At 43.7% G+C, this 12,082-nt stretch overlaps 1 protein-coding gene across 7 annotated transcripts in view; it reads right to left on the bottom strand.

Moving 5' to 3' along the window:
- SLC37A3 (solute carrier family 37 member 3) overlaps positions 1-12,082 on the bottom strand; it is an 84,371-nt gene that overhangs the window by 65,011 nt on the left and 7,278 nt on the right. For all 7 annotated transcript variants that reach the window (XM_032643015.1, XM_032643014.1, XM_032643013.1 and 4 more), the window contains 3 exons: positions 9,366-9,526; positions 8,003-8,111; positions 1,305-1,397 (listed from right to left, as the gene is read on the bottom strand). In XM_032643015.1, coding sequence (XP_032498906.1) covers positions 1,305-1,397; positions 8,003-8,111; positions 9,366-9,454 — 291 coding nt within the window. In that variant the 5' untranslated portion in view covers positions 9,455-9,526. The remainder of the gene's footprint in view (positions 1-1,304; positions 1,398-8,002; positions 8,112-9,365; positions 9,527-12,082) is intronic.

Here is a 12,082-nt window from a genome sequence, read left to right as displayed (position 1 = left end):
TTGCGGAGCCCAGGGCCCGGACACGCAGGCCCAGCGGCCATGGCTCACAGGCCCAGCCGCTCTGCGGCATGTGGGATCCTCCCAGACGGGGCACGAACCCACATCCCCTCCATCGGCAGGCAGACTCTCAACCACTGCGCCACCAGGGAAGCCCTATAACTGGACACATTTTAAAGATAAACAGTAAGATGCTGGGGATAAAAGGTCAGACTGCTCCCCCAGGGGCACAGCTCCAGCTATGGCCACCACAGCTCTAATTCAGCAGCCACCACAGACACTCCCTAAGGCCAGACAGAGACTCTGGCTGCCCGATCCCAGGATACTCCCTCAGCCAGAGCTGGCCCCGGCTGTCCCGGTTCTGCTCCCAGGACGATCCCACCCTCTCGCGGTTCTCCTGCTCCCTCTCAGCCTCCCTGGCCCACCCCTCATCTTCCCCACCTCGAAATACTGGAAGCGCCCCAGCCCCGGCTCAGTCTTCCTACCTCCTCCCTGTCCTTATCAACTCTCCTGACCATTTTCATCCAGTCTCATAATTTTAAAAATCATCTACGGGACTTCCCTGGTGGTCCAGTGGTTAAGACTCCACACTCCCAATGCAGGGGGTCCGGGTTCAATCCCTGGCCAGGGAACTAGATCCCGCATGCATGCTGCAACTAAGAGTTCGCATGCCACAACTAAGGAGCCTGCGAGCCGCAACTTAGGAGCCCTCCTGCCGCAACTAAGAAGCCCACGTGCTGCAAGTAAGGAGCCAGTGAGCCACAACTAAGACCCAGCACGACCAAATAAATAAATAAATTTTAAAAAATAAAAATAAAAAATCATCTATATGTGAAGGGCTCTGAAATCTCCACCTACACTCAGGCCTCTGCTCTTCACGAGGTCCTCCCCGGCCGTCCTACATACACGACAAACCCCCTCCTGCCCCCCCACCCGGGCCTGGCTCTTTGCCATAGCACTTACCACCTTCGAATACACTCAGTCATTTACTTATTTACAGCATTTTGTTATCGTTTGTCTCCCGTAGCTCCCACTCAAGAAGAGAAGCTTAAAAAAGAATATAAGCTTTATGAAGGAAGGGATTTCTCCTATGATGCTCACTGATGAATCCCCATCGACTAGAAAAGTACCTGGCACATGCTAGGTGCTCAAAACATATGTGTCGAATGGAGGAATAGAGGAATGGGAAGGACACAAAATATAAATTCTCCTCAGTCAGCAAATTCAAAATCCCTTGCCAACTTCATAAGGTTTGGAGTAATTTTACATTTTTCCTCAACTTAAAAGCCTAGAGTTCTGAGACTTACCACAGCATAGGAGAAGAGGAAGATGGTGTCAAGTGTTCCGAGGAAAAGAGTGGCTTCCTCTGCACTGGGAAACAAATGGTTGCTGCTCCAGATCTGCAGTCACACAAGAACCAGTCAGTCCCGCTGGTCCAAAGCACCTACACACAAAACTACCACCCACCCCCGCATCACCAGGTGGTGATACTGAAAAGAGCAAATCAGCATCCTGTACATAGGGAAACACATATGCGAAAAAGGTCCACAAGGCCAAAATCATTTGCATAACACTAAAATGTTATTTGCTTTTTCCCTTTAACTTTTCCATTGATGGTGCAAAAGCAGTGGTGGGTAAAACTCCTGTGCCTTAGCACGGATCAAGGCGGTTACACAACTGTACTATTATATATATATATATTTTTTAATTTATTTATTTATTTTTGGCTGTGTTGGGTCTTCGTTTCTGTGCGAGGGCTTTCTCCAGTTGCGGCGAGCAGGGGCCACTCTTCAGCGCGGTGCGCGGGCCTCTCACTATAGCGGCCTCTTGTTGCGAAGCACAAGCTCCAGACGCGCAGGCTCAGTAGTTGTGGCTCACAGGCCCAGTTGCTCCGCGGCATGTGGGATCCTCCCAGACCAGGGCTCGAACCCGTGCCCCCTGCATCAGCAGGCAGATTCTCAGCAACTGCCCCACCAGGGAAGCCCCACAACTGTACTATTAATCACGGCATTCTTTAATGTCGCGCAGTTTAAAAAAAAAAGGCAATTTCACTTAAGAATGTCCTTGGCACATGCTAGACGTTCAATAAATATTTGTCGAGCAGTAAAAATTATTGACTTTATTAAATCTGGCCCCTGAGTACATTTTTTTAAATATTTCGTGTGATGAAGCAGAAAATATGCATACAGCACTTACGCACACCAAAGTATGATGGCTATCTTGAGAAAACTGTCTGAGCTGCAAGCTGGAATGTCATTTTTACTTGAAAGAGTGACTGACAAACAAACCCTAGTTATTCAGATTTGGGTATTTGGCAGATATTTCCTCAGAAAAGAATGAAATGAGCCTGTCACTTCAAGATCCATTCAAAGTACAAGACAGACAAATGGATCTTAATGCAAGTGTATAAAAAAGTTAATGAATACAGTTTCAGATTCCACATTGTAACTAACCTTTAAGAAATTGCCTCTTGTCAAATTCTCATGTAGTATCAAAGACAAATATCCACAATTAACAAAAAAGGCTATTAAAATACTTCTCCCCTTCCTACTATGTATCTTTGAAAGCCAAATTCTCTTCATATACTTTAAAGGATCAAGCGACTGCATTCAGAAGCAGACATGAAAACCCACTGTCTTCTGTTGAGCCAGACATGAAGAGATTTGCAAAAATGTAAATCAATGCCACTCTCCTTATTAAGTGATTTTTTTCCATTTTGAAAAAGTCATTTTTCACTAAATTTTATTTATGTTAACGTGTTATAGGTTATTTAGTTCATTTATAAATAATTTAAAACCAATGTAGTTTTCTTCAATGTCTCGGTTTTAATTTCTAAAACAGTAAGTCTCTATAAATACAAACCCATAGCTCTTTGGGGTCTTCAGACCAAAAAGTTGTTATACTAAATGATTTCTGAGATAGGTTATTATAGAAAATTTGACTTTGGAATATTAAAGAGAAAAATCACAATCGGCAACTTAAAATACACTCTACCTTCTAACAGAAAGTAAAATCCCCAAATTGTAAAAGAATATATAAAGTGTGATCCTAAAGCATTGTGACTCACTTCCATGAGGCTTAACGCCAACAGTCTTGTTACTTTCCCTCACACACTGCTTTCATGAGCGATAAGAAAGCAGCCCACACGGCTGAGACCCATCAGTATTTCAGTGTGCCAACTTGGGGCCCGAAATATCTCCAATTAGAGTTATTTTGCCACCTTCCTCTCTAACCACAATCTTTGATCCCTGATGCCATCCAGGCTCAACAGGACCCAGAATTAAGCCCTGGGGGGCACACACCAGTGTGAGGAGCTCACATTCAAGCAGTTGCTCCAAGTTTCAGGGTTTTTTTCTTTTTTCTTCTTCTCTTACTAGAAGCCACCAAAATCTCCCTGCAGGTGTGGCTGACACAAAAACTGACAGGTTTCAAACAGCTTTTTTCTGTTTAAAATTCAGCTGAAATACACTTCTGACTGCCTACTTAACAAGTGTAAACAAACCCCAAAACTTAAAAAAAAAAGAAAGCAGGACTAACAAAAAGATTCAGAAAATAGGATAAAAGAAAAAAAAAAAAAAGAAGAAAATAGGATAAAAGAGAAAAGGCTAGTGAAGAAAGTTAACATCGATAATACAGCTATACAAACAGGAGAGAAGATGACTATCTTGAGGAAAACTGTGTGAGTCGCAAGATGAAAAGTCATTTTTACTCGTAAGAGTGACCGACAGACAAACCCTAGTTATTCAGATTTGGGTATCTGGCAGATATTTCCTCAAAAGAGAATGAAATGAACCTGAAGGTCATCAACAAAGTGACTTTAAGGTGCTCAAATCTCACCCACTGGCCTGCACATATGCACAATTGCCATGTGAAAGGACCAGCCTGTACGTGTGGAGGCCTTTCTTGTGTTGTCAGGGGAGGGCCTGCATTAAGCTATGACAACCGCTACACATTGGGGCACTTCCAGGAAACACAAAAGGTCACAGTGTGGGTTTCCTAAGTGAGAATGTTTATCACTGAACTATAGCTATGCATGGGGGTGGGGAAACTGACACGAAAGAGCTTCCTGAAGCGGCGCTAGGAGGAAAGCTGAAGCTGACTTGTGGTCAGGGGTCAGGTATCTGTTGCTGTGAGAATCTGAGTAAGAGCAGCTGTGGCCGAGGTTGAGCTGGAATGTTGAGGGCACCTTGAATCCTGCTTTCCTCTCCTGGAGAGAAGTTTAGACTCTCTTACACTATTCCCTACACCCTGGAAGGACTGTGCTGTCTGGAGAGTTATGACTTTTTAACTTAATGGAACAAATTTTTGTTCACAATTTTCAATCAAGTTGTCCTCAAATCTTAGATTCAACCATTTCCTCTTCGTTATCTATAAACAGAGATTTTATATCATGATCTCTTACTATGTCCAATGTTTGCCCATGTCAGTGGGATCCATTATAAAATCTCAAGGTATAAAGACTGGGTCTGCTTAATTTTTTTGTAAAGCACTTAAGATAGCTATGCATAAACATGAAAGCTATAATAAGCACTTTTTGAGGATGCTGTTTAGGGCACTTAAGAAATGTTAAAAAACATATATAAACAAAATGTTTTTTAGAGTTGACTCATTTTATGTATATTTCCGGTTCTAAGAACGTTTCCACTTTGGACAAGAAAGTAAGTCTCCAAAGGAAGCTAGAGTTAAGATAGTTACAGACCCAGAAGCACAGAAGGAGTGAAAGGTACATACTGCCCTAGCCACTCTGCTCCCAGCAGCAGGCTTCAGGAAAGAAAAAACCTGGATTTTAAAGTCTACAGAAGGGAGTGGAAGGTTGGCACTGCTCTCTATGAGGGCAGGTATGGAAATACAAAGACCTCCAAGATAAGTCAGAACCCAACTTCTACATAATCAATCCATCCAAAGCTACTGAGTACATAGTTCTGAAAGATCAGAATGGTGAAACCTACTTCAATAAGCAGCAATTAGAATAAGTAAGTAAATATCTTAGCGGGAAAATTAATGCAAGTTCAACACAAGCTAATAATGTGACACGGTCACTGGCAGGAAAGAGTTACCATAGCAGACCTGATATGTACCCTTAACAAGGCCTACTTGAAAGGCTGGCCCCTGGAAACTTGGATCTTGGGAGGGTTCCCATCATTCCCTGCTAAGAGTGACTCCCTGTACCTAAACTGTCTGTCCAAACAATATGGTTTGTGCTGAACACCTGCTTTCCTTATGGGAATGTGGAATTTTCATATGTGCCAGGCAGAGGGTGCCTACATGACTAGCCCCAGTAAAAACCCTGCCACCAAGCCTCTAATGGGCTTCCCTAGTAGACAACATCTCACCAGAGCTGTCATGACTTGCTGCTGGAAAAATTAAGCACATCCATATTATTGCACTGGAAAGGGACTCTTGGAAGGTTTTGCCTGCTTCCCTCTAGACCTTACCCCATGTGCTTTTCCCTTTGCTGACTTTGCTCGGTATGCTTCACTGCAATAAACCATAGTTTTGAGTCATATGCTGAGTCCTATGAGTCCCCCTAGTGAATCATCAAACCTGGGGGTGGCGCTGGGGATCTCCAACCCAGTCACCTAAAAAACAAAGGCTGTGTAACCAGAAATTCAGTGCCTAAATCAAATCCTATTATTCTATATATTGGTCAGCCTGTACCTGAAAGAGCATATTTAGTGCTCTGTGTCACTAAACTACAGCCAAAGGAGCAGGGATGTTTTGCCTCAACATGAGAAATTTAGGGAGACGGATTTTCCTCAAATATTTAACAGGCTGTCCTACAGCATGAATCAACTTAGTATGCACGGCTCAGGATAAAACCTAAGATCACAATTAAACAGCAGAACACTCTTACCTCACTATAAGAAAGAACTTCCTAATAATGAGAGTTAAATAAAAATGTAATCGTCCACCTAGAAAACAGGGAGTTTCTTCTCCCTGAAGTATTAAAGCAGAAGCTAGGTGGTCATCTGTCAATAATGACAAAGAAGGATTCTATACCATTTGAGAGGTTAGGGCATATGATCTCTCTAAGGCCACTTCACCTTGAGGGTCTGTGACGAGTCAGTTAATGATCATTCAGACATAGTTACCGTGCACACAACACTGGTCAAGGCTCCGTCAAGAAATGTAGCTGTCTAGTCTTAAAGCCTCCCTTTTAAAAGTCCTTGATTAAAAAAAAAAATGTCCCTGATAACTTCAATTCCAGAAAAATTGTTCAAGAGCATTTCCACTACAATGTCAGCTCCATGAGGACAGGCTCTTTTCTTTTTTTAATCCTCTAGGCTTTTATTGATTGACTGATTGATTGATTGTATCCTCAGTGCAAGACAGACTGAATAAGCAATTGACTGAATAACTTATTTACACCTCAGGGTATATTCATATAACCTCCGAATCTCTGTCAATTTTGAACTGGTCCAAATAGGGAAATAATTTTTAAGAAATAAAAATGCGGGGCTTCCCTGGTGGTGCAGTGGTTAAGAATCCGCCTGCCAATGCAGGTGACACGGGTTCGAGCCCTGGTCCGGGAAGATCCCACATGCTGCGGAGCAACTAAGCCCCTGTGCCACAACTACTGAGCCTGTGCTCTAGAGCCCGTGAGCCGCAACTACTGAGCCCGTGGGCCACAACTACTGAAGCCCATGTGCCTAGAGCCCGTGCTCCACAACAAGAGAAGCCACTGCAATGAGAAGCCTGCGCACCACAACGAAGAGTAGCCCCCACTCACCGCAACTAGAGAAAGCCCGCGTGCAGCAACAAAGACCCAATGCAGCCAAAAATAAATAAATATTTTAAAAAGTGCAAAGCATATTAACATATACCTATAATTCCACATAAGTAGAGCTCAAACAACATAGTAAAGTTTGACAGGTATGGATTTTTGTACTGAAATATGGCATCATAAAGAATAGCATCTCCAGGACTTCCCCAGTGGCGCAGTGCTTAAGAATCCGCCTGCCAATGCAGGGAACACGCATTCGAGTCCTGGTCTGGGAAGATCTCACATGCTGCGGAGCAACAAAGCCCGTGCACCACAACTACTGAGCCTGCACTCTAGAGCCCATGAGCCACAACTACTGAAGCCGCCGAGCCTAGAGCCCGTGCTCCACAACAAGAGAAGCCACCGCAATGAGAAGCCCATGCACCGCAATGAAGAGTAGCCCCCACTTCCCGCAACTAGAGAAAGCCTGCACGCAGCAATGAAGACCCAACACAGCCAAAAATAAATAAATTTATTTAAAAAAAAGAATAGCATCTCCATTCCAAATAGTCATCAAAGAATTTACTTGGTCCAAAATGAATATAAGAGGGAATTCCCTGGAGGTCCAGTGGTTAGGACTCGGCACTTTCACTGCCAGGGCCTGGGTTCGATCCCTGGTCGGGGAACTAAGATCCCGCAAGCCACACGGCACAGCCAAAGAACAAAAACAAAACAAACAAACAAAAATGAATATAAAACTGGATACAGACTCCCTGACTTCAAGTCACTTAAACAAGATAAAAACTAGTGAAATGATTATGAAGTACATAAGTACCTCGCCATTAAACTATGTAATATGCAGTGCATACTACAGTGCACAGCTCAGGAGGGGAAAAAAACCAGCAGAAGCTGGGAAAAAAATTTGATAGAAAAAGTGGCATTTTATCTTGACACAAAGGAAAAAGCAAAATTTAGATGGGTGTAAGGAAGGTGAAAGATCATACAAAAGAATACAGGCAAAATCTCAAAGGCAGAAATGAGCATGGTACTTGTGAAACTCAATGAAAAAACCAGCCTAGCCAGAATTGTGTGATTTCAAAACAGTGAGAAATAAGTTGGTTGAAATGGTAAAACAGACCTGAATCAGGGAAAGCTAAGAAATCAGGCAGAATAGTTTGGATTTTATACAATAGGAAATAGTAAGCCATCCTAAGGATGAATGAAACAAAACAGAACTTAGAAGAATTTATGGGTGGGCGTGGTTCCCCTCTTAAATCCACCCCAGCATTTCATTCCGCTTACCTCTACAGGCAGTTCAATTGACTTGTTAAAAGCACTTGGGGTCCACTGCTTAGAGATACTGACTTTGACATTGCTAAATGTTTTTCTTGACGCGTGGAGCAACGAGTAACTGCAAAAGAGAGAAGAAAGACAGCTGAATGGAAGAAAAACAGATTCAATAAAATCACAGATCTATTCCCATTTGTTTTATACAACTTGGAATTCTTCTTTTAAAAAAGAGAAATTCAGAAAGAAAGAGAGAGAGAGGGAAAGAGGGAGGGAAGGAACTGCTTTATAAGAACTATCCACTGAAACAGTCTCTGCTAAGCAAAGAAACAATTGACTTGTCTTCTTCAGTATGAGCCCCCATGTTCACTCATAACATGTCTCTGGACCTAGAAGATGGAGATGTGATGGACTGCAAGCCCTTTATATCATGGTTGCAGTTCTGTAAAGGATTTTAAGTCTTTACCAACCACTGGCCACTCATTGCACTAGCCATTCAGTGGCTTTTTACTTGGGGCCTGTCTTTTCCTCATACTGATGCCTCCCTCAACCCCTCACAAATGGATTTCCCCTAAAGCAAACATCCAAAATTACCTATCAACTCTTACATAATTAGAAAACCATTTTCCTAGTTTCTGCCTTAAAAAAAAAAACAACCATCATCATCATTTGCAGTGCCTTCAATAAAGATTAATTATAAATAAAATGTATTCAGAAGAAATAATCGAAATAGTTGAGTCACAGGGTTATGAAAAACGTGCCCTTAACACCAAAGAGCCTGGCTGAAGTCATCTACAGACCACTAAAGAGAGCCACTGAAGGCCACTGAGTCAGACATGGACGATTCTTCAGTCACACTGACTGGTCAGGCTCTCACACAAGTGACCGAAGTTCCTCAAAGAGGTCTCATACCATCTTTACTGCTCAAGGAGGCATAGAGCGTTCCCTGAATACACACATCCTTTGTTCGCAAGCTCCTGGTTTTAACAATTAAAGGACTTTACGTTAGAGCAAGGTTTTTCAATCACAGCAGTATTGATATTTTGGGCCCCCCAAATTCTCTATTGTCGGGGGCTGTCCCGTGCACTGCAGGATGTTTAGCAGCATCCCTGGTCCCAACCCACTAGATCCAAGTAGCACCCCTTCCCCCAGCGTGACAACTAAAAATGTCTCCAGACATTGCCAAATATGGGCAAGACAACCCTCGAGGACCACTGTATTAGAGCTATCATAAAGTACTGCAGAGGGACTAGCTGGTCCAGCTCATGATTAGCCCAGGCCAATCACTGCATTAAGCACTTGACACGCAATAAATAGCTCCTTCAAAAGGAAAACAAGGACAAGAACAACAAGAGAAGAGTTTCAGTGGTCCACTTACCTGAAGAAGGTGAGCAGGAACACCACCACATGGTGATGGCTGAACTGGGAGAGCAGAGCTCCTCTTTGAAAAATATTTGGCCAGGCCATGTTCCTCCTGACCTTCCTTCTCACCTTGACCTTAAAGTCGGGATAGTGAATGGTTTACATCATTTCTTCTTTCTGGAAAAACAAAACACATTATTAACATTACTCATAATAGGCATACTATCCAAAAACAGAATTATTTAGACTTACAACCAGTCACTGTATAATCAGGCCTAGAAAAAAAAAATTACGTGGATTAGTTGACACCAGAAAACTAGATTAATAATTATGTTTTACAGCTATTAACTAGTCCTTTTAAAAGAAATCCTTGGGGATTCCCTGGTGGCACAGTGGTTAAGAATCCGCCTGCCGGGCTTCCCTGGTGGCGCAGTGGTTGAGAGTCCGCCTGCCGATGCAGGGGACACGGGTTCGTGCCCCGGTCCGGGAAGATCCCACATGCCGCGGAGCGGCTGGGCCTGTGAGCCATGGCCGCTGAGCCTGCGCGTCCGGAGCCTGTGCTCCGCAACGGGAGAGGCCACAACAGTGAGAGGCCCGCGTACTGAAAAAAAAAAAAAAAAAAAAAAAAGAATCCGCCTGCCTACGCAGGGGACACGGGCTCGAGCCCTGGTCGGGGAAGATCTCACATGCCGCAGAGCAACTAAGCCCGTGCTCCACAACGACTAAGCCAGAGCTCCAGAGCCCGCAAGCCACAACTACTGAAGCCCACGCACCTAGAGCCGGTGCTCTGCAACAAGAGAAGCCATCGCAATGAGAAGCCCATGCACCACAACGAAGAGCAGCCCCCACTTAGAAGAGTAGCCCCAGCTCGCCACAACTAGAGAAAGCATGCATGCAACAACAAAGACCCAACACAGCCAATAAATAAATAAATAAATTTATTAATTAAAAAAAAAAAGAAAAGAAATCCTTGACGAAAGATTACCTCCTAACAGAATGAACTCTCATACAAACTGATAAGAAAATCACTAATTCTGACTGGAAAATGAGCAACGGAAATGAACAGACAACTCAGAAGAAATGAAATGTCTATTAAACTTATCAAATAAGAGTTCCAATCTCATTAGAACATAAGAAATGCTTATTATGGTAACAAAAAAAGTTTGCATAGTTAAAAAAGACTGTGCTCAATGCAGCTCAAGGTCTAATGATCCTGAACTCTCATACATGCTGATGGAAGCGAAAAGTAACACAATTTTATAGGAAGACGATCCGGCCATGTGCACTGAGAGCCTTTGACACAAAAATTCAATTTCCAGGGATTTATTCCTAAAGAAATACAAGATGCATTCAGCTCTATACACAAAGGTAGTTTTCACAAAAAGTCGGAAGAGCTCTCTTATATGAAGAAATGAACTTTGTGCCAGTCATAAAGGAACAGGGGAAAGAGACAGGGCCACACCTCTGCCATTTCTTTCCACTTCCTCTCACCTCTCCTCTGTCCTCTCGGAAAGCCACATCCACACTCTGACACCAAGACTAATTAAGCATAAAGTAAGCACCTACACTTAATGTCTCCAGCTATGAGTCTGCAGAAACAACCTAAACATGCAATAAGAGGAGAATAATTAAACAAATTATGGTATATCCAAATGGCTGAATATTTTATCATTTGACATGATGATTAAGACTTTATAATAACATGAGTAAATGGCAAGTGAAACATGTAGGATATGACATAATCAACTGAACTCTAGATTTACATAATATTTACAAGTAAACAGGGAATATATAGTTCTCTCTAGGCAGCGGGATTATGGGTAATTTTACTTTTCTATATATTTTCCTAAAAATTCTACAATAAACATGTATATTACTTTTATAATCAGGAGGGAAAACATCCACAGCATTGTAAAAGTCCTATAGTTTATCTGCATATTAGGAAAAAATATAATTAAATTAACAGGGGCTTCGCTGGTGGTGCAGTGGTTAAGAATCCGCCTGCTAATGCAAGGGACATGGGTTCAAGCCCTGGGAAGATCCCACATGCTGGAGAGCAACTAAGCCCATGCGCCACAACTACTGAGCCCGTGCTCTAGAGCCCGCGTGCCACAACTACTGAGCTCATGTGCCACCACTACTGAAGCCTGTACGCCTGGAGCCCGTGCTCCGCAACAAGAGAAGCCACCACAATGAGAAGCCCACGCACCACAACGAAAAGTAGCTCCCGCTCGCCGCAACTAGAGAAAGCCCGCGTGCAGCAACGACGACCCGACACAGCCAAAAACAAATAAATTAAAAACAATGGGGAAAAAAAAAAAAAAAAAACAATGGGGCTTCCCTGGTGGCGCAGTGGTTGAGAGCCTGCCTGCCGATGCAGGGGACACGGGTTCGTGCCCCGGTCCGGGAAAATCCCACATGCTGCAGAGCGGCTGGGCCCGTGAGCCATGGCTGCTGAGCCTGCACGTCCGGAGCCTGTGCTCCACAACGGGTGAGGCCACAACAGTGAGAGGTCCGTGTACCGCAAAGAGAAAAAAAAAAACAGGGCTTCTCTGGTGGTGCAGTGGCTGAGAATCTGCCTGCCGATGCAGGGGACACAGGTTCGTGCCCCGGTCTGGGAAGATTCCACATGCCACGGAGCGGCCGGGCCCATGAGCCATGACCGTTGAGCCTGCGCGTCCGGAGCCTGTGCTCCGCAACGGGAGAGGCCACAATAGTGAGAGGCCCGTGTAC

Source organism: Phocoena sinus, chromosome 9 (genome assembly GCF_008692025.1).
Source record: "Phocoena sinus isolate mPhoSin1 chromosome 9, mPhoSin1.pri, whole genome shotgun sequence".
Classification (NCBI taxonomy): domain Eukaryota; kingdom Metazoa; phylum Chordata; class Mammalia; order Artiodactyla; family Phocoenidae; genus Phocoena; species Phocoena sinus.
This window is presented reverse-complemented; position numbering and strand designations above follow the sequence as displayed.